General features: G+C 42.5%; 1 protein-coding gene across 1 annotated transcript; it reads left to right on the forward strand.

Moving 5' to 3' along the window:
- The first annotated feature begins 648 nt into the window (after nucleotides 1-648).
- ciao2a (cytosolic iron-sulfur assembly component 2A) lies at nucleotides 649-21,592 on the forward strand. The gene is made up of 5 exons (XM_043677124.2): nucleotides 649-803; nucleotides 11,809-11,973; nucleotides 17,798-17,847; nucleotides 20,419-20,464; nucleotides 20,995-21,592. The coding sequence occupies exons 1-5, from the start codon at nucleotides 680-682 to the stop codon at nucleotides 21,093-21,095; spliced, it is 486 nt and encodes a 161-aa protein (XP_043533059.1). The 5' UTR covers nucleotides 649-679; the 3' UTR covers nucleotides 21,096-21,592.
- Nucleotides 21,593-22,640: the final 1,048 nt, after the last annotated feature.

The raw sequence follows: 22,640 nt of genomic DNA on the forward strand, positions 1-22,640 counted from the left end.
AGGCCATTCAGCCCTACGAGCCTGTTCCACCATTCAATATGATTATGGATGTTAACGTAAACTCAGTATCCCAATCCTGCCCTCTCCCATACTCCTTGATCCCTTTAGCTGCAAGGACCATGTCCAGCTCCCTCTTGAATGAATTTAATGAACTGGCCACAACAGCTTCCTTGGGAGAGAATTCCACAAATTTACAACTCTGAGTGAAAAAAATCTTCCTCATCTCTGTCCCGAATGGCTTACCCCTTACTCTTAAACCATGTTCTGGATTTGCCCAACATTGGAAATATTCTTCCTGTATCTAGCCTGTCCAGTCCCATCAGGATTTTATATGTCTCTCCGAGATTCCCTCCCTCCATTCTTCTAAATTCCAGCAAATATATACCAGGAATCAGTCTGGTGAACCTTTGCTGTACTCCCTTCATAGCAAGAATGCCATTTTCACTTATTAAATTTTATCTATGTTCATTAGCTGTTTGCTCTTACAGACATAAATTAGCAACTGAACTGTATAGGTGATATTATTTTTGTGCAGTACAATATATTAAAAGGAGTTTACCAAGTAGAAACTGAACTGTAACTCTCCATCTCCTTCTCTGTGCTCGATGCATCAGGCCCAGCAAACCCGGAAGTTTAGATGGTGTTAGTTTTGGAGCAGTTGCAGTGTAATGGCTGAAGGATGGAAATAGTTTCTGGGCTTGTGTCTTACGCCCTTGCAAAGTTTCTTTTTCTCTCGCGGCTATCGAATAAAGAAGATGCAGGGAAAATCAAAAAAATGGAAGAAAAAGTGTTAGAAGTTTATGGTAAGTCTATATAAACGGAATAGACATAGGTGTTGTTCAATAAGAAGGTCAGACTAATGAAAAAGGGAAGCTTCAGATCTAGCAAATTTCTATAACTTTTGCATAGCACTAGAGTAATCAAGAGTTAGTTTTAATGCCTAATACAAATGTCCCAAAAGAAACTGTTAAACAAGGTGGTTACTGTACATCTACTTTCCATTGAAAACTGTGTATTCTCATATACTAATAATATTTGTGTAGAAACTATTCCCCCACATCATGTCATTTTAAAACTGACATTAGACATGGCATTGCCAAGGCTAGTGTTAACTTCCCATCCCCAATGGTCTTTGATACAACTGACTGATTTACTAGTCCATTCAGAGAGCAGGTTGTTAGTAACATGGTATCTTTGCTGAAAGTTAAAAATTAACAAGCCTCATCAGTCTTGGATTTAGCCCCTTTCAGAATCTGTCCTATTCTGTATGGTTATTAAAAAATGTAATATTGATAAAGCTGAAGGAATGGTGTTATACTGGTCTTGAGCCTGTCAGCCCCCCCGCCTTCCTACTGTCTGCGCAATGTCCCATCAACAGGCCAGGAAAAGATTATGTTGTAGGGCAAGTGTCTGGGTTTCCACTTAGTGCTGCTGTATACTGGCCATATTTGACCATCACAGGAGAGATGGTTCTGTCAACTTCAATAATGTTGATAAAAGACAAAAAGAATTTCAAAGTTCCAAATCTCCTAATCTTTTAAATGTTACTTGAAGTTGAAAACATGAACGGTTTGGGGGTACTCAATCCTGGAAATGGTCTCCAGCTAACTACTTGAATGAACCTTGGGTTGGTTCACACTTGAGGCCTTGATCCAATGCCAATTTGTGCAGACTTTGTGCTGTAATTGTTCTGTAAGATTTATTGATCTAACAATGCTGTTTAAAGCTCTGTAGATGATTAATGAACAGTGAGTATACAGGAGATGAAATGATCTCAAACTCTCTTGCTACCGCTATAGACATCAGAGATCAGTACAGTACAGAAATGCATATTTTAAAATTTTTACTAGATTTCCTGAAGGTGTGTGTGTGGGGGTGGGGCGAGCTGAGAGGAGCAAGATGTGTTGGGGGTTTGGTGGGCTGGGGAAATAAACTGCTACAGAAAGTTCCAAAAAGCTGAATAAATCAGTTTAGCTGCACTTTGTAAAACTTCAGAGTTAGTGGAATGAGTCAGGGGAGCGTTGGGAATAGGGTCAAAATTTATAGTCATACTTAAGTGAGTTGCTTTAGCCCTAAAATGAATGGTTCAATTTCTAAGCTAACCTATTAGACTCATAGAGATGTACAGCATGGAAACAGACCCTTCGGTCCAACCCCTACATGCCGACCAAGTATCCCAACCCAATCTCGTCCCACCTGCCAGCACCTGGCCCATATCCCTCCAAACCCTTCCTATTCATATATCCATCCAAATGCCTCTTAAACGTTGCAATCGTACCAGCCTCCACCACATTCTCTGGCAGCTCATTCCATACACGTACCACCCTCTGCGTGAAAAAGTTGCCCCTTAGGTCTCTTTTATATCTTTCCTCTCTCACCCTAAACCTATGCCCTCTAGTTCTGGACTTCCCGATCCCAGGGAAAAGACTTTGTCTATTTATCCTATCCATGCCCTTCATAATTTTGTAAACCTCGATAAGGTCACCCCTCAGCCTCCGATGCTCCAGGGAAAACAACGCAGCCTGTTCAGCCTCTCCCTGTAGCTCAGATCCTCCAACCTTGGCAACATCCTTGTAAATCTTTTCTGAACCAATTCAAGTTTCACAACATCTTTCCAATAGGAAGGAGACCAGAATTGCATGTGATATTCCCACAGTGGCCTGACCAATGTCCTGTACAGCTGCAACATGACCTCCCAACTCCTATACTCAATACTCTGACCAATAAAAGAAAGCATACCAAACGCCGCCTTCACTATCCTATCTACATGTGACTCCACTTTCAAGGAGCTATGAACCTGCACTCCAAGGTCTCTTTGTTCAGCAACAGTCCCTAGGACCTACCATTAAGTGTAGATGTCCTGCTAAGATTTGCTTTCCCAAAATGCAGCACCTCACATTTATCTGAATTAAACTCCATCTGTCACATCTCAGCCCATTGGCCCATCTGGTCCAGATCCTGGTGTAATCTGAGGTAACCCTCTTTGCTGTCCAGTACACCTCCAATTTTGGTGTCATCTGCAAACTTACTAACTGTACCTCTTATGCTTGCATCCAAATCATTTATGTAAATGAAAAAAAGTAGAGGGCCCAGCACCGATCCTTGTGGCACTCCACTGGTCACAGGACTCCAGTCTGAAAAACAACCTTCCACCACCACCCTCTGTCTTCTACCTTTTGAGCCAGTTCTGTATCCAAATGGCTAGTTCTCCCTGTATTCCATGAGATCTAACCTTGCTAATCAGTCTCCCATGGGGAACCTTGTCGGAACGCCTTACTGAAGTCCATATAGATCACATCTACTGCTCTGTCCTCATCAATTTTATTTGTTACTTCTTCAAAACACTCAATCAAGTTTGTGAGACATGATTTCCCATGCACAAAGCCATGTTGACTATACCAAATCAATCCTTGCTTTTCCAAATACATGTATGTCCTGTCCCTCAGGATTCCCTCCAATAACTTGCCCACCACCGAGGTCCAGCTCACTGATCTATAGTTCCCTGGCTTGTCTTTACCGCCCTTCTAAAACAGTGGCACCACGTTTGCCAACCTCCAGTCTTCCGGCACCTCACCTGTGACTATCGATGATACAAATATCTCAGCAAAAGGACCAGCAATCACTTCTCTAGCTTCCCACAGAGTTCTCGGGTACACCTGATCAGCTCCTGGGGATTTATCCACTTTTAACCGTTTCAAGACATCCAGCACTTCCTCCTCGGTAATCTAGACATTTTGCAAGATGTCACCCATCTATTTCCCTACAGTCTATATCTTCCATATCCATTCCCACAGTAAATACTGATGCAAAATATTCATTTAGTATCTCCCCCATTTTCTGTGGCTCTACACAAAGGCCGCCTTGCTGATCTTTGAGGGGCCCTATTCTCTCCCTAGTTACCCTTTTGTCCTTAACATATTTGTAAAAACCCTTTGGATTCTCCTTAATTCTATTTGCCAAAGTATCACATGTCTCCGTTTTGCCCTCCTGATTTCCCTCTTAAGTATACTCCTACTTTCTTTATACTGTTCTAAGGATTCACTCGATCTATCCTGTCTATACCTGACATATGCTTCCTTCTTTTTCTTAACCAAACCCTCAATTTCTTTAGTCATCCAGCATTCCCTATACCTACCAGCCTTTCCTTTCACCCTGACAGGAATATACTTTTTCTGGTTTCTTGTCATCTCATTTCTGAAAGCTTCCCATTTTCCAGCCGTCCCTTTACCTGTGAACATCTGCCTCCAATCAGCTTTTGAAAGTTCTTGCCTAATACCATCAAAATTGGCCTTTCTCCAATTTAGAACTTCAGCTTTTAGATCTGGTCTATCCTTTTCCATCACTATTTTAAAACAAATAGAATTATGGTCGCTGGTCCCAAAGTGCTTCCCCACTGATACCTCAGTCACCTGCCCTGCCTTATTTCCCAAGAGTAGGTCAAGTTTTGCACCTTCTCTAGTAGGTACATCCACATACTGAATCAGAAAATTGTCTTGTACACACTTAACAAATTCCTCTCCATCTAAACCTTTAATACTATGGCAGCCCCAGTCAATGTTTGGAAAGTTAAAATCCCCTACCATAGCTACCCTATTATTCTTATAGATAGCTGAGATCTCCTTACAAGTTTGTTTCTCAATTTCCCTCTGACTATTGGGGGGTCTATAATACAATCCCAATAAGGTGATCATCCCTTTCTTATTTCTCAGTTCCACCCAAATAACTTTCCTGGATGTATTTCCGGGAATATCCTCCCTCAGCACAACTGTAATGCTATCCCTTATCAAAAATGCCACTCCCCCTCCTCTCTTGCCTCCCTTTCTATCCTTCCTGTAGCATTTGTATCCTGGAACATTAAGCTGTCAGTCCTGCCCATCCCTGAGCCATGTTTCCGTAATTGCTATGACATCCCAGTCCCATGTTCCTAACCATGCCCTGAGTTCATCTGCCTTCCCTGTTAGGCCCCTTGCATCGAAATAAATGCAGTTTAATTTATTAGTCCTACTTTGTCCCTACCTGCCCTGACTGTCTGACTCACTTCTGTTCTCAGCTGTACCCATCTCAGATCGATCTCTTTCCTCACTATCTCCCTGGGTCCCACTACCCCACCTTACTAGTTTAAATCCTCCCGAGCAGTTCTAGCAAATTTCTTGCCAGTATATTAGTCCCCTTCCAATATAGGTGCAATCCGTCCTTCTTGTACAGGTCACTTCTACCCCAAAAGAGATTCCAATGGTCCAAAAATGTGAATCCTCTCCCATACACCAGCTCCTCAGCCATGCATTCATCTGCTCTATCCTCCTATTCCTGTCCTCACTAGCTCGTAGCACTGGGAGTAATCCAGATATTACTACCCTTGAGGACCTCCTTTTTAAATTTCTGCCTAACTCTTTGTAATCTCCGTTCAGAATCTCAACCTTTTCCCTTCCTATGTCATTGGTTCCAATGTGGACAATGACCTCTTGCTGGCCCCTCTCCCCCATGAGAACATTCTGCACCCTCTCTGAGACATCCTTGATCCTGGCACCAGAGAAAAAATACACCATTCTGCTTTTTCTCTGTTGGCCACAGAAACGTCTGTCTGTACCTCGGACTACAGAATCCCCTAACACAATTGATCTCTTGGAAGCCGGCATAACCTTCATTGCATTAGAGCCAGTCTCAATACCAGAAACTTGGCTTTTCGTGCTATGTTCTCCTGAGAATCCATCACCCCCTACATTTTCCAAAACAGCATACCTGTTTGAAATGGGTATATCCACAAAAGACTCCTGCCCTACGTGCCAACCTCTCTTACCCTTCCTGGAGTTAACCATCTATGTGACTGTATCTGAGACTTTCCCCCCTTTCTATAACTGCCATCCATCACATACTGTTGCTGTTGCAAATTCCTCATCGCTTCTATCTGTCTCTCCAACCGATCCACTCGATCTGATAAGATTCGCATCCAACAGCATTTATGGCAGATATAATCCGCAATGAAAGGGGATTGTTCAATGATTTGTAATCCATGATGTGAACCTTGTTTCCAAGTTGGGTATTAAAGATGGTTGGCAAAATTGCATTGCCTTGTAGTACAATGGTGCAATAATTAGATGTTGATTTTCAAAGATTGAATCAAATCCACCCAGGTGGTACTGTTTATACAACAGAATGACTAACTAGAGCACTTCAAAGTGATTGGAAGATTTGACTTAGAATCTCTACAGTGTGGAAACAGGCCCTTCGGCCTAACAAGTCCACACCGACACACCCAGACCCATTACTCTAACCTGTATTTACCCCGACTAATGCACCAAACCTACACATCCTCGAACACCATGGGCAATTTAGCATGACCAATTCACCTAACCTGCACATCTTTGGATTGTGGGAGGAAGGATGTGCAAACTCCATGCAGACAGTTGCCTGAGGTTGGAATTGAACACAGGTCCCTGGCACTGTGAGACAGCAGTGCTAACCACTGAGCCACCGTGTTACCCACTGGAGTCAAGAAGAACTGCACAATGTGAGGCAAGAGTCATCAGTCAGACCATACTGGTGCAGGTGACGTGTTTCCTTCCTCAAAAAGCATTAGTGAATTTATAAATCACAACAGCTATTGAATTGAAATATGTAATCTCCTATGGTGAGATTTGAATATAGAACATTACAGCACAGTGTCTAGATTAGAGAGGTGCTGGAAAAGCACAGCAGTTCAGGCAGCATCCGAGGAGCAGTAAAATTGACGTTTTGGGCAAAAGTCCTTCATCAGATATTCCTGATGAAGGGCTTTTGCCCGAAATGTTGATTTTACTGCTTCTCGGATGCTGCCTGAACTGCTGTGCTTTTCCAGCACCACTCTAACCTAGACTCTGGTTTCCAGCATCTGCAGTCATTGATTTTACCCATTACACCACAGTACAGGCCCTTTGGCCCTGGATAGTTCCACAGGTTGGTACAACAATCTGAAGCCCATCTAACCTAAACCACTCCATTTTCATTCTTTAAGTTTATCCAATGATCATTTAAGTGCCCTTAAAGTCAGTGAGTCTACTACTGTTGCAGGTAATGTGTTCCATGCCCCTACTACTCTCTGAGTAAAGAAACGACTTCTGGCATTTGTCCTATATCCATCACCCGTCGATTTAAAGCTATGTCCCCTCGTGCTAGCCATCACCATTCAAGGAAAAGGGCTCTCACAGTCCACTCTACCTAACCCTCTGATTATCTTCTATGTCTCAATTAAGTCATCTCTCCACCTTCTCTCTAACGAAAACAGACTCAAGCCCCTCAGCCTTTCCTCATAAGACCTTCCCTCCATACCAGGCAATATCCTAATAAATCTCCTCTGAGATTAGACATCCTTCCTATAATACGGTGACCAGAACTGTACACAATACTCCAAGTGCGGACGCACCAGAGTTTGTATAGAGTTTCGTGGCTCCCTCTACCAATAAAAGCTAATGCACTGTGTGCCTTCTTAACAACCCTCTCAACCTGGGTGTCAACTTTCAGGGATCTACATACATGGACAGAGATCTCTCTGCTCATCTCCACTACTAAGAATCTTACCATTAGCCCAGTACTCTTTATTCCTATTGTTCCTTCCAAAGTGAATCCCCTCACATTTCTCCACATTAAACTCCATTCGCCACCTCTGAGCCCCGCTCTGCAGCTTATCGATGTCCCTCTGTAACCTTCTATATACTTCAGCACTATCCACAACTCCACCAATCTTAGTGTCATCTGCAAATTTACTAACCCACCCTTCTATGTTCTCATCTAGGTCATTTATAAAAATGACAAACAGCAGTGGCCCCAAAGCAGATCCTTACTAGTAGCTGAACTCCAGGATGAACATTTTCCATCAACCACCACCCTCTGTCTTCTTTCAGCAAGCCAATGTCTGATTCATACTGCTGAATCACCCTCAATCCCATGCTTCCGTATTTTGTACAATAGCCTACCGTGGGGAACCTTACCAAACACCTTACTGAAATCCATATACACCACATCAACCGCTTTACCCTCATCCGCCTGTTTGATTGCCTTCTCAAAGAACTCAATACGGTTTGTGAGGCACAACCTACCCTTCACAAAACTGTGTTGACTATCCCTAATCAACTCATTCATCTCTAGATGATTATAAATCCTATCTCTTATAACCCCTTCCAATACTTTACCCACAACTGAAGTAAAACTCACTGGTCTGAAATTACTAGGGTTGCCTCTACTCCCCTTCTTGAACAAGGGGACAACATTTGCTATCCTCCAGTCTTCTGGCACTGTACCTGTAGACTATGACGACATAAAGATCAGAACCAAAGGCTCTGCAATCTCCTCCCTAGCTTCCCAGTGAATCTTAGGATAAATCCCATCCGGCCCAGGCATCTTATCTACTTTCACACTTTCTAGGATTGCTAACACCTCCTCCATGTGAACCTCAATCCTGTCTAGTCTAGTAATCTGTATCTCAGCATTCTCCTCGACAACATTGTGTTTTTCCAGTGTGAATACTGTCAAAACGTATTCATTTAGCGCTTCCCCTATCTCCTTGGATTCCACGTGCAACTTCCCACTACTATCCTTGATTGGCCCTAATCTCACGCTAGTCATTCTTTTATTCCTGACATACCTATAGAAAGTTTTGGGTTTTCCGCGATCCTACCTGCCAAGACTTCTCATGTCCCCTCCTGGCTCTTCTTAGCTCTCTCTTTAGGTCTTTTCTGGTTAAGTTGTAACTGTCAAGCACCCTAACTGATCCTTCACGTCTCATCCTAAAATAAGCCGCCTTCTTCCTCTTGACAAGAGATTCAACTTCTTTAGTAAACCATGGCTCCTTCACTCGACCACTTCCTCCCTGTCTGATACGTACATACTTATCAAGGACACACAGTAACTGTTCCTTGAATAAGTTCCACATTTCAAGTGTGCCCATCCCCTGCAGTTTCATTCGCTATCCTTTGTATCCTAAATCTTGACTAATCACATCATAATTGCCTTTCCCCCAGCAAAAACTCTTGTCCTGCATTATGTAGCTATCTCTTTCCATTCGCTAAAGTAAACATAACTGAATTGTGGTCACTATCACCAGAAGTGCTCACCTACCTCCAAATCTAACACCTGGCCAGATTCATTACCCAATACCAAAGCCAATGTGTCCTTGCCCCTTGCTGGCCTGTCTGCATGCTGTGTCAGGAAACCATCCTGCACACATTGGACAAAAACTGACCCATCTAAAGTACTCAAACTCTCAATATTTTGGATTGTAAACCCAAAACCACGAGTATTTTTCGTCATTTTGGTTTTCTTCGAGCAAGCATGTGGAGCAATTTTATTTGTTCATGTCTCTGACCTGTCAGGTTAGGAGTAATGCTTCACTTACGGAGAATTAAAGGAAATAAAGCAGAATGCTTTGTGAGATGTTATTTTTAAAATTAATTAGAGAGAACAAGGTAGGTTTAGACTTCCAAAACCACTTCCTAACTTTTGAAAACCAAGGTATGCATATTGGCATCAAAAGCGGACAATTGCAATCACCACATAACTGAGTGGTCCAGATTAATCTATATTTGTAAACAAGAGTGACTACACCCAGCCTTCCTCCAGGTACCATGAACAGTTCTATTAAGTTCACACCAGACTCTACTCCCCCCCCCCTCCAATCCATCTAAAGCTTTACCACCTGTGTCACCAAATAAGACCCATGGTTCTATATCATAACTGTTCTACGGACATCACAGTAAAATTCTTAAGACCTATGTTATTTTATTCCTTCCATAACCTCATTGCACCAATCCACAGCAAGATCTTATTTTTCCTTTGTGTCCTTTAGATCTCTGGCTCACACTTCTTGTGCTTCCCATCCTCCAACACTGGCAACAGAGCCTTCGGCCAACTTTGCTGCATTATCTTAAATTCCTTCTCGAGTTCCTGTAACCCCCCCCCCAAATTCCTTACTGTTTCTTTACGCATCTTCAAAATCTTGTCAAAGCTTGTCTTTTGCTCTGTGCTTTTGGCTATCCATCTGAACTCATGCTACAAAGTGACTCAGTTATATCTTTGTTGTAAATCACTGTGTTATAATTGCTATCTCAATGCAAATTCTTTCTTCTAATGCAATGCTGCAAACAAGATGGGCCAAATGACCTCCTTAGGTGCTATAATAATTCTGATTTTATGATCATGTTTGAGCACTACAAAGTCCAGTGGCTCAAATTAGAGAAACCAATGCTGGTTTTCCCAGAACTTGAAATCCCAGATCATGTCCTAGCTCATTTGCATTTCCTTCAGCTCTTTCCCCCAAGCAATGTTACTTAAATTCCATTTAGAAAGAATGCAGCATATGCAGGATCTGTCCAAGCTAAAGTTAAGTGAAAGAAATGCCTGGAAACTAGAGTTGTGTTTTTAACTTTTGATAAAGTTCGTAGAGTTATTGCAATGGGACATGCAGTAGAGTGACTATCTAATTGTAGACTGTGAACTTTAGAAGTATGAACTGTGAGAAAGTGATGCAATGGTTGAAATGGTGTTCTTCATGTACTGCTGGGTTGAAAGAGATTGTAAATTAAATTTTCCACTCTGCCGGCAATCTTGTTTGGGAAGCATCAAACTCTATGTAGACAGGAATCCAAACCTTAACCAATTAAGATCAAAGTAGCAACGAGCTTACTCTGAGACTGTAAGTTGGAGGTGAAGTAGCAATTCCCTTTATGATGGAGAGCATCATTTTGGAGGTTTGTAAAAGTCTGAACCAGGATTCTGTTAAGATTTAAATGAGTTTTGTAACCAAAAGCAGAGATCATAACACTCGAAAATATTAACTTTTGCTGTGGTTCTGTTCGCCGAGCTGGAAGTTTTTGTTGCAAACGTTTCGTCCCCTGTCTAGGTGACATCCTCAGTGCTTGGGAGCCTCCTGTGAAGTGCTTCTGTGGTGTTTCCTCCGGCATTTATATTGGCCTGTCCCTGCCGCTTCCAGTTGTCAGTTTCAGCTGTCCGCTGTAGTGGCCGGTATATTGGGTCCAGGTCGATGTGTTTGTTGATGGAGTTTGTGGATGAGTGCCATGCTTCTAGGAATTCCCTGGCTGTTCTTTGTTTGACTTGCCCTATAATGGTAGTGTTGTCCCAGTCGAATTCATGTTGCTTGTCGTCTGCGTGTGTGGCTACTAGGGATAGCTGGTCGTGTCGTTTCGTGGCTAGTTGATGTTCGTGGATGCGGATCGTTAGCTGTCTTCCTGTTTGTCCTATATAGTGTTTTGTGCAGTCCTTGCATGGGATTTTGTACACTACATTAGTTTTCAAACTCCCATGCAAGGACTGCACAAAACACTATATAGGACAAACAGGAAGATAGCTAACGATCCGCATCCACGAACATCAACTAGCCACGAAACGACACGACCAGCTATCCCTAGTAGCCACACACGCAAACAACAAGCAACATGAATTCGACTGGGACAACACTACTATTATAGGGCAAGTCAAACAAAGAACAGCCAGGGAATTCCTAGAAGCATGGCACTCATCCACAAACTCCATCAACAAACACATCGACCTGGACCCAATATACCGGCCACTACAGCGGACAGCTGAAACTGACAACTGGAAGCGGCAGGGACAGGCCACTATAAATGCCGGAGGAAACACCACAGAAGCACTTCACAGGAGGCTCCCAAGCACTGAGGATGTCACCTAGACAGGGGACGAAACGTTTGCAACAAAAACTTCCAGCTCGGCGAACAGAACCACAGCAACGAGCACCCGAGCTACAAATCTTCTCACAAACTTTGAGTATTAACTTTTGTTTGTCCCTTTGTCCTATGTCAGATATCATTCGTACAATTCGTGACCCAGAGAAGCCCAACTCTCTGGAAGAATTGGAGGTCGTAGCTGAAGAATGCATCGAGGTGAAATCATTGGATGATGATGAGTACCTCATCATTATTCACTTCAAACCAACAGTACCTCACTGCTCTCTAGCCACACTGATTGGTGAGTGAAGAAAGAAAGACCTTGCATTAATGGAATGACTTTCATGACCTTAGCATGTCCAAAAGCGCTTTAAAGCAATAAAATACTTTTGAGTATAGTCACTAAAACAATGTAGGAAATGCAGTGGCCAATTTGTAGGCAGCAATTCCCAGAAGCAGCAATACATCTATGAGCAGATAATCTATTTTATTGATGTTGATTGAGAGATAAATATCAGGTCCAGAGTGCTAGGGAGCAGAAACAATGCCCTGAGGTCTTTTATGCGCCCAAGATATCTGAGGCAACAAACACGACTTTGGTTTAAAATCTCATCTAAGTTACAGTAGCTCCAACAGTGCAGGATTGCTCCGAGACGCTGCTGAAAAATTATGCCTGGATTTTGTGCTCAGATCTCCAGAGAGAGTCATTCATGAATATGGGCATTGCTGGCTGGGCCAGTGTTTATTACCCATCCCCAGTTGCCACTGAGAAGATGGTAGTGAGCTGCCTTCTTGAATAGTTGCAGAGCTGAAAATGTGTTGCTGGAAAAGCGCAGCAGGTCAGGCAGCATCCAGGGAACAGGAGAATCGACGTTTCGGGCATAAGCCCTTCTTCAGCCTTCCTGAAGAAGGGCTTATGCCCGAAACGTCGATTCTCCTGTTCCCTGGATGCTGCCTGACCTGCTGCGCTTTTCCAGCAACACATTTTCAGCTCTGATCTCCAGCATCTGCAGACCTCACTTTCTCCTGAATAGTTGCAGACCATGTGCTGTAGTTTGACCCACTGTGCTATTAGGGAGAGAGTTCCAGGATTTTGACCCAGTGATATATTTCCAAATAACGAAGGTGAGTGACTTGAAGAGAAACTTGCTGTGATGATGTTCCCTTGTATCTACTACCCTTGTCTCTCTAGATTGAGTCATAGGGATGTACAGCATGGAAACCGACCCTTTGGTCCAACTCGTCATGCTGACCAGCTATCCTAACCTAATCTAGTGCCATTTGCCAGCACTTGGCCCATATCTCTCAAAAACCTTCCTATCCATATACCCATCCAGATGCCTTTTAAATGCTGCATTTGTAAAGGCACCTGGATGGGTATATGAATAGAAAGGGTTTAGAGGGATATGGACAAGCAAGATAGTGATTGCTTTTTTTTTAACTCCTGTTTATCTTTTTTTTTCTTTCTTTTAACCCCCACACTACCGCCTAACTGCGGTAGTGCTTATTTTTTCCCCAGCACCCATGTTGTGTGTGTGCCGGTGTGAGACACAAAGTGCACGAATCTTTATACAATTTCCACCACCAGGAAGATAGGAAAACACCCAAGTGGCCAGTGACAAGCAGTGCCCTTCATAAAAAAGGCAATGCTGTGTGAAGGGGAGGGCAGGGACTAAATCAAAATAGAGTTGGAGGGGGAAATAATGCACTCCACTCCCTGCGGCGCCCACCTCTCCCTGAACAACTCCAGGGTGTTGGTGGACACCGCGTGCTCCTTCTCCAAGGACACCCGGGCCCTAACGTAACCGCGGAAGAGGGGCAGGCAGTCGGCCCTAACGACCCCCTCCACGGCCCGCTTCCTCGACCTGTTGATGGCCAGTTTGGCCAAGCCCAGGAGCAGACCCACGAGGAGGTCTTCAGACCTGCCCTCCCTCCTCCGTACCGGGTGCCCGAAGATCAAGATAGTGATTGCTATGTGTTTGGAAGGTGCTGTGTAAGGAGCTTCAGTTTTGCAGTATGTTTTGTAGATAATACACGCTGCTGCTATTGAATGTCAGTGATGAAGGGAGTGGTTGCTTACGGATGTGGTGCTAATCAAGTGGGTTGCTTTGTCCTGAGTGGCGTAAAGCTTCTCCAGTGTTGGTGAAACTGCATTCATCTGGGCAAATGGGGAGTATTCCATCACGCACCTGACTTGCACCCTGTAATTGGTGGATAGACTTTGGGGAGACAGGAGGTGAGTTACTCACTGCTTTGACCTGCTTTTATGGCCACAATTTATATGGCAAGTCCAGTTCAGTTTCTGGTCAATGGTAACCCCAGAATATTGTTAGTGATGGTAATACCATTGAATGTCAAGGGTTGATGGTCAGATTCTTTTTTGTTAGAGCTGATCATTGACTGGCACTTGTGTGACACAAATGTTAATTGCTACTTGTTAGCCCAAGGTCTTGCTGCATTTAAACATGGACTGCTTCAGTATCTGAGGAGTCGTGATTAATACTAATCATTGTGCAATCATCAGTGAACAAGCCATTTATAAAGAAAACTTATCTGGAACCAACACTGTATCCATCAGAGGCTTCGGTTTTATGAAGCAATCTATCTGCTGGACAACCTATTCCTTGAACAATACAGATTAAGGCTCTGCTGGGAGGGAAAACATAGAAAAAAAGTCAAAGTTCCTTGTATTCTGCCACTCCACTCTTATCAGAGCCTCGCATAAGAGTTCCCTCATCAAAAGGTTTTCGTATGTCTTCTATTTGAATGTTGCCTGATGGCAAGGTTACATTTATCGTTTAGGCAAATGTGAGGACTGCAGATGCTGGAGATTAGAGTCGAGAGTGTGGCACAGGAAAAGCACAGCAGGTCAGGCAGCATCTGAGGAGCAAGAGGCTTTTGCCCGAAGTGTCGATTCTCCTGCTCCTCAGATGCTGCCTGACCTGCTGTGCTTTTCCAGCACCACACTCTTGACTACATTTGTCATTTCTCTGTCTTGATGTGCAGTGTTACCAGTCCTCTATTCTTCCAAATACAACAAACTCTGTATAGCCCTCTGATGCACTGTAACCAGTTCACCACAAAGGAGGAGAAATTAAAGAGGGAATAGCCTGTGCACAAATTTTAGCAAGGATATCCTAGAACATTGCTGTGTTTAAAATAAATGAGATGTACTAATGATGGCTGCATGGTTCCTCCTGAGCAGATAGGCAGCCTGATGAGTGAGAGACTGTTGTATGACAATCAGAGATGGTTGCTGGCAGTAACGGCATTCTGAGTTTTCCCTCAAGTTGGGGACAGCTGTTTAATCATCCTTATCTCTCCCTCCGCACCAGCACCACCCCCAACTCCTTCACAAACTTCCTGCTGTTGCCAAGGTTACACACTGAAACTTTCCTTGACTGTGGATGTTCTTCTGAGTCCTGCAATAAGAACAAGATAGACGCTATTTAAATGCTTTGCAGTGTTAACTCAGCAACAATGACACAGTGTTTTGAGCGGAAGATGGGAGTTTTCCACAGCTGTTGTGTTATTTTTACAAGTTTGTGTCCTTCTTCAAATAGAATTAACCTTCCGATGGTTTGGTGCTCATTGCTGTCACTCTTGGATAAATAAAATGGAAATAGAGATCCTGGGCATTGTTGCTTCCTGTTTCTTCTATGCAGTGGGTTATGACCTATGCTAAACATTTAAAAGTAATTGTATTTGAGGGTTAACAGGTTGAAGGTCAAAGGACACTGAATCAGTTTTCTTGTCAAGAGTTGAAAGAATTTTCACACAGTTGATTGTTAGAGCTTTACTCTTCTCTGAATAATCTATTGACAAAACTAAGTACCTGTTGCACAAGGCTTAGGAAAATGTTAGATGTCAGAGATTGCTATCCTCACCCACTCTTAGTAAAATCTGTTTTTTAAAAAAGGGGTGAGGGAAGATTGTTTGACTCAGTTGGTTCAAAAGCTGCACTTTGACCTTTAGGGCTTGACTGTTTGGATCAATGCAGATTGAGAGGATGAATGTCTCCGCACTCCCAGGATGCAAGGCTCCGAGCTGAAATTGCTTTGGCGAGTTTTTGCTTTTAGGCTCAAGCCAACAGCTTAAATATTCCTGAGGATGCAATCTGACCAAAATGTGGGAAATCGGAAGTCATAGCGTTCTATCCACAGGGGTGCTCCTCTGTGGATTTGGATTAGTGTGTGTTAATGGGGTGCAGTAGGAGGAACTGTACATTCAGCTGCAAGCACAGGATGCAGAATTGGTGTTGTCCTAACTCCCTTTGATTACAGTTTCCTGAATCAGCATGCAAGAACTCAAAACAATCTCCCACACTGACCTTGTATTTACAGGTGCAATCCAAAGGCCCAGGCTAATGCTCTGGAAATGTGGGCTGAAGCCCATCACAGCAGCTAGTGACATTTAAATACAATGAATAAAGCCTGGAATATAAAATTAGTCTCCGTAATGATGATCAGAAAACTAATGGCATAAGCACCATCATTAAAGTCCTTTTGGGAGTAAAATCTGCCATCCTTACCTGGTCTGGCCTACATATGACACCAGACCCACAGCAATGTGGTCAATTGTTAATGACCTACTCTCTGAAATCAATCCAAGGGATATAAGGGATATGCAACAAATGCTGTCTTTCCCAGTAATGCCCACATCCCATGAAGGAATTGTAAAAAAAGGCTGACCAGACAATTTGCTGATATTTAATATTATTGATGATATTTTAGATTTAATGTACTCGAGCATTAGCCGTTCATCAGGAATGATGACCTCATTCCTGATGAAGGGCTTATGCCCGAAATGTCGATTCTCCTGCTCCTCGGATGTTGCCTGGCCTGCTGTGCTTTTCCAGCACCACACTCATTGACTCTGATCTCCAGTTTCTGTTGTCCTCGCTTTCTCCCACATGTACTCAAGTACAGGAGTACAGTGAAAAGTGCATTAAGTCACCACACATGGTGCCATCCTGGATACCAAAGTACCTATGTACAAGAAAAACCTTAGGTACAAGGCAGTAAGAGAATTGATGGTTATAAAGTTAAGCATTATTTCACAGAATAGTCAAAAATAAAGAAATAAGTTATCCTTTACATTAAAATCTCTTGTAGTTTAAACTAGGAAAATAATTGAAAAAGCCAAAAGGTCAACAGTCTTTGACGAGTTCTCCACTTATCTCGCTCCCTGGGGGGTCCTCAGCTGTCTGTTCTCCCTGTTGATGCCACTGCAGATACCATCACTGTTGCTGATATCACCATTTCTCCAATCTCCCCCGGTGCCTCGGGAACATGCCCGGGCAGGATTCACCCGTGCTGAGCCGAGACACTGCCATGATTCACCGAGAGATTGATCAAAATACTGTCTAGAGACCAGGCTGAGACACACCACAAGCCACCAGGGGACCAGACCTGGACCCACTGAGAGACCAAAGGGGGAGAAAAAGAGAAAGGAGCAGAAGACTCCAGTTGGAGCATCCTACTCCACCGCCATTAGGGATGTATGCTGAGTGTTAAATATTGGTCAGGAAACTGGGAGACCTCCCTTGCCCATTTTCAAGTGCTGTCCCGGGACCTTTTATATCCATCTGAAAGGGCAGCTGGGACCTCTATTTAATGTCACATCTGAAAGATGACATCTCAGACTATGCGGTACTCCTTCAGTACTGCACTGGGAATGTCAGACTGGACCATGCACTTAAACCTCTTGATAAGGGGACTCTTATGCAAGGGTTTGTAGGTCAAAAGAATTGCTGAAGTCAACAATAGCATCTCCCTTCTGGCCCATTGGGCCCATCCATAGAGTAACTGAGACTCAAACCAGGAAGATGATGGCTTGATCCTTGATCTGTGTTGAATTGGGCAGAACAGCTCATTTCAGACAAGCTGAGGGGAAAGATCAAGAAGGGTCTGTTTAGTTTCTGATGTTTAGGTGAAAATAGGACAAGAGTTTGTGTGAAATCCCCAAATTGACTGCCAATAGAAGGCAGAAATTAGGAGGTGCTCCTGAAACTATCTCAGCAAGAGATGAGAGAGTTAAAAATAGGAGAGAATTGGCAAGGAAAATAACATTGCTGTGAAAGGTATTAGTGATCATTTTTGCATGAATTTATTTCATGTTTATAGGTCTCTGTCTACGAGTCAAGTTGCAAAGGTGTCTACCATTCAAACACAAGGTAAGACAAAGAAAAATGTTGCTTCAACTTCCAGGTTTCACTGATGTAGAATTTCTCATGTTATTTTGATGATGGGATGTTGCTTAATGTATTCCATATAGCGTTCCAAGAAACCAATACTGGTCTTGGTTTAGGTTTAACCAGTACATGTGGGATAGAGAATATTGCTACAACATCTGGTTATTGAGGAGTTCTCCATCCTAATGAGGGCAAAGGCAGCAGAAAACGAAAGCATCAACCACTCTGGTTTCCCTCCAATACATAACATTCTGCCTTGGATCACTGTTCCTTCACTGTAACTAGGTCAAAAATCTAGAACTGTCTTTCTAACAGCATTGTGGACACAGTTATACAAAATTAACTGCGGCTGTTAAAGAGTTAACTCCACACCATTTTTTCAAGAGTAGAAAACAACAAGACATCTTGGCCTTGCTAACACCACTGATATCACATCCTTTTTACTATTGCTGAAAAAATATGTTTAGTCAAAGCTTTCTGTCTTATACCCATCAGGATGTTTCATAAGAATATCAATATAAAAGGGAATACCAACATTTGTAATCTGTGAGAAGAGAGTGCTAATTAATGTGTGAACTCTGATTGTTAGAGGTATTGCCGTGGTGAATGCATAGGTTAATAATGACTGACAATTAACGGCTAATCTATTTTTTTAAGGCAGATTGATTCTGATTGGAAAATGCTTTGCTTTTAGTAATTAACCAGAGAATGGTTGTCACCTATTTTGCTAAATTGAAATAGGGCAACATTCAAGTCCAGGTCACAAGCAGAGTGATTAGGAATTGAATTGGAAAACTTCAGTTCTGGAGGAGAGTCACATCGGACTCAAACTATTAACTCTTTCTCTGTCCACAGATGCTGCCAGACCCGCTGAGTTTCTCCAGCATTTTCTTTTTGTTTTCAATAGCTTTCATTTCATTATGAGCTTATACATTTCAGAAACCAAGCATTTCATATAAGTCTTTGCAGTAACATTATTTTAACTCCTAAAAGTGAGATTGCAGGAGTCTGATTTGTAGCTCGGGTTGAGGTTCTCGATGTAGGTTTGCTCGCTGAGCTGGAAGGTTCGTTTTCCGATGTTTCATTCCCATACTAGGTAACATCTTCAGTGAGCCTCTGGATGAAACACTCGGGGTGTAACCCACTTTCTATTTATGTGTTTGGGTTTCCTTGGGTTGGTGATGTCATTTCTTACGGTGATGTCTTTTCCTGCTCTTTTTCTCAGGGGATGGTAAATGGGATCCAATGTATTTGTTGATAGAGTTCCAGTTGGAATGCCATGCTTCTCGGAATTCTCATGCGTGTGTCTCTTTGGCTTGTCCTAGGATGGATGTGTTGTTCCAGTCGAAGTGGTGTCCTTTCTTATCTGTATGTATGGATACTAGTGAGAGTGGGTCATGTTGTTTTGTGACTAGTTGATGTTCATGTATCCTGGTGGCTAGTTTTCTGCCTGTTGTCCAATGTAGTGTTTGTTACAGTTCTTGCACGGTATTTTGAAAATAACATTAGTTTTGCTTGTTGTCTGTATAGGGTCTTTCAAGTTCATTAGCTGCTGTTTTAGTGTGTTGGTGGGTTTGTGAGCTACCATGATGCCAAGGGTCTGAGTAGTCTGGCAGTCATTTCCAAGATGTCTTTGATGTAGTGGACAGTGGCTAAGGTTTCTGGACGTGTTTTGTCTGCTTATTTGGGTTTGTTGCTGAGAAATCTGTGGATTGTGTTCATTGGGTACCCATTTCTTTTGAATACACGGTATTGGTGATATTCCTCTGCTCTGCGTAGGTCCTCTGTACTGCAGTGTGTGGTGGCTCATTGAAATAATGTTCTAATGCAGCTTCATTTGTGGTTGTTGGGATTGCTTCAATCACACACTCTTTTAACAAAAACACAAATTGCTTGGAAAAGCTCAGCAGGTCTGGCAGCAACTCTGGTTTCTCTCAGAGTTAACGTTTTGGATCCAGTGACCTGATTTACCGCATCTGCAGTTCCTTCAGTTTTTATTTAGTACTCTATTGCTGTATTGATGACTTTTCATTAATGAATTGACTTTCAGAGGGAAACCTATTCACTATCAAAATTATTCATCATCTTAATATCCTGTTCTAAATCTAATCTTGGCCTTCTCTGCTCAATGGAAAATAAAAGACATGCGTTTATCTAACACCTTTCATGGCTGGAGACATCCCAAAGCCAATGAAATACTTTCACATTGTAATTGCTGTTGTAAAGTGGGGCAACATGACAGCCAATTGCAATGTGTTTTTCCCCTGACACTGGTATGGCACAGTTATTGCTGTTCATCACTGTTAAAGGAGCTGATGAATAAACTACCGATTTGATATTCTGCAAATCTTGGTCTGGGGAAACTTTTTACCATTGAATCATATCGATATTAGTAATGTCACAGACTGGCTGCTATATGGTGATCTCTGACACTGTCAAGCCAGTAGTTTCTCAAACACATTAACCTCTGTTTATTGTCTCTTTTGTCACTTAAAAAAAGTTACCATATGAAGTAGTTGATAAGTAACTTAATTGACATTTGTGACTTTACAGTTGGAAATTTACATCTCTCAAGGGTCGCATTCTACTGAGGAAGATAGTAAGTATGTTCTAATTAAAATCTGTATTATTTCCAAAATAATTTTTTTTAATTGCTACACCACTTGTATCCTAATTGCCCTTTTATTAACCCTTTTATTGCCCAAAGAGAGACCTCTAACTGTTTCACATATTCACAGAGACAGTAAAACAGAGTGAATTAGAGTGAAATGTTTGCAAGATAGAAATTTAGGGGAAATACTTGTGTCAACAGTTAGTGTTTGGTGTGATAAACAGAAATCTCCAGTATAGCAGGGTAGCAGGCAGGTCTAGGCATTTGAGGCATGTTGTTGTAGATTAACAGGAAGCAGCGCATATTTTCCGTGCTCTCTGATCTCACAATGCTTAAACATTGATGTGTAGAAGCAAGGTGGGGGGTAAGGCAGTTAGATTCAGATCCCCAGTATTGGAATCTTTTCCTCCGATGGGCCAAAACATTTCCCCAAACACTTAAGTGAATTTGCTACACACCATCTTTATACACTATTGCGTTATTTATTAATAGGTCTGCCTTTTATTCCTTTTTTTAAGTTAATAAGCAGATCAATGATAAGGAGCGAGTGGCAGCAGCGATGGAGAATCCAAATTTACGAGAGATTGTGGAACAATGTGTTATAGAGCCAGATGACTGAACGATTACCAGCCACATGGATAAACAACTCCTACTCACATCCTGTTGTTTGCAAAGTCTGGCAAATAAGGATTGTCTCTTTACACATCTTACAAACTTTTCCAAAAAGCTTCTTTATACCTTATACTAATTAAGAAATTTCTAATATAATTGTTCAGTTTCAGGTTGAGAATATCATCCTAAATATGAGGATTCTCTGAAATACTTGAGGCTCGAAGTTAATCTAGTAATTGAAAGTGCACTCTTCAAAATATTGCCCTGATGCAAATTGATATGCAGCATTTAATGTTTCACTACTATTCAGCTATTAAAATAAGAATTTTCAAGAACAAAACTGAGGAGTTTCAGCTACTACTTCAGATTGTAGTGGTCTCAGCATGCTGGAAGAGGATTATATTGTCCCGACACATCCCATCTCAAAGGGAAATCATTTACCCTGGTCCTGTACATTTAATACTGAAAATGTGTTGCTGGAAAAGCGCAGCAGGTCAGGCAGCATCCAAGGAACAGGAGAATTGACGTTTCGGGCATAAGCCCTTCTTCAGGAATGAGGAAAGTGTGTCCAGTAGGCTAAGATAAAAGGTAGGGAGGAGGGACTTGGGGGAGGGGTTTTGGAAATGCGATAGGTGGAGGGAAGTCAAGGTGAGGGTGATAGGTAGGAGTGGGGTGGTGGCGGAGAGGTCAGGAAGATGATTGCAGGTTAGGAAGGCGGTGCTGAGTTCGAGGGATTTGACTGAGACAAGATGTGGGGAGGGGAAATGAGGAAACTGGAGAAATCTGAGTTCAGATTTCTCCAGTTTCCTCATTTCCCCTCCCCCCACCTTGTCTCAGTCAAATCCCTCGAACTCAGCACCGCCTTCCTAACCTGCAATCATCTTCCTGACCTCTCCGCCCCCACCCCACTCCGGCCTATCACCCTCACCTTGACTTCCCTCCACCTATCGCATTTCCAAAACCCCTCCCCCAAGTCCCTCCTCCCTACCTTTTATCTTAGCCTACTGGACACACTTTCCTCATTCCTGAAGAAGGGCTTTTGCCCGAAACGTCGATTCTCCTGTTCCTTGGATGCTGCCTGACCTGCTGCGCTTTTCCAGCAACACATTTTCAGCTCTGATCTCCAGCATCTGCAGCCCTCACTTTCTCCTGTACATTTAATAACAAGGTAATGAAATGCTGCACAAAAGGATTCAATTCAAATTTTACCTCCATCTTTATACACTGTTCAATGCATGTGTCAGAGATTTCTAAAGTCTAAAAAGCAGAAAATAGTGAAAAGCAAAATCAATATTTGATGATTTTGACTACATTATGAAAAGCTGTTTTATTGTTTGATCTTTTATTGAGTAGTCCACTTTCAATGTTAATTATCTGTTGCTTCCCAAAATAACCACAAAACAGACCTGTCACCGACTCCACTTAGTTGCTGAAGTTTTATGACATGAGATCTGTTACATGTAACCTAACCCATTAAACTTGCCAGACAGCTTTCAAGCCATGAGTAACAACCCGGGAGGAGCCTGCATTCCTACACGTGTCTACATAGTTG

The sequence above is a fragment of the Chiloscyllium plagiosum genome, unplaced genomic scaffold, assembly GCF_037043375.1.
Source record: "Chiloscyllium plagiosum isolate Xiang-an unplaced genomic scaffold, Cpla_swu_hap1 HiC_scaffold_39, whole genome shotgun sequence".
In the NCBI taxonomy this organism is placed as follows: Eukaryota; Metazoa; Chordata; class Chondrichthyes; order Orectolobiformes; family Hemiscylliidae; genus Chiloscyllium; species Chiloscyllium plagiosum.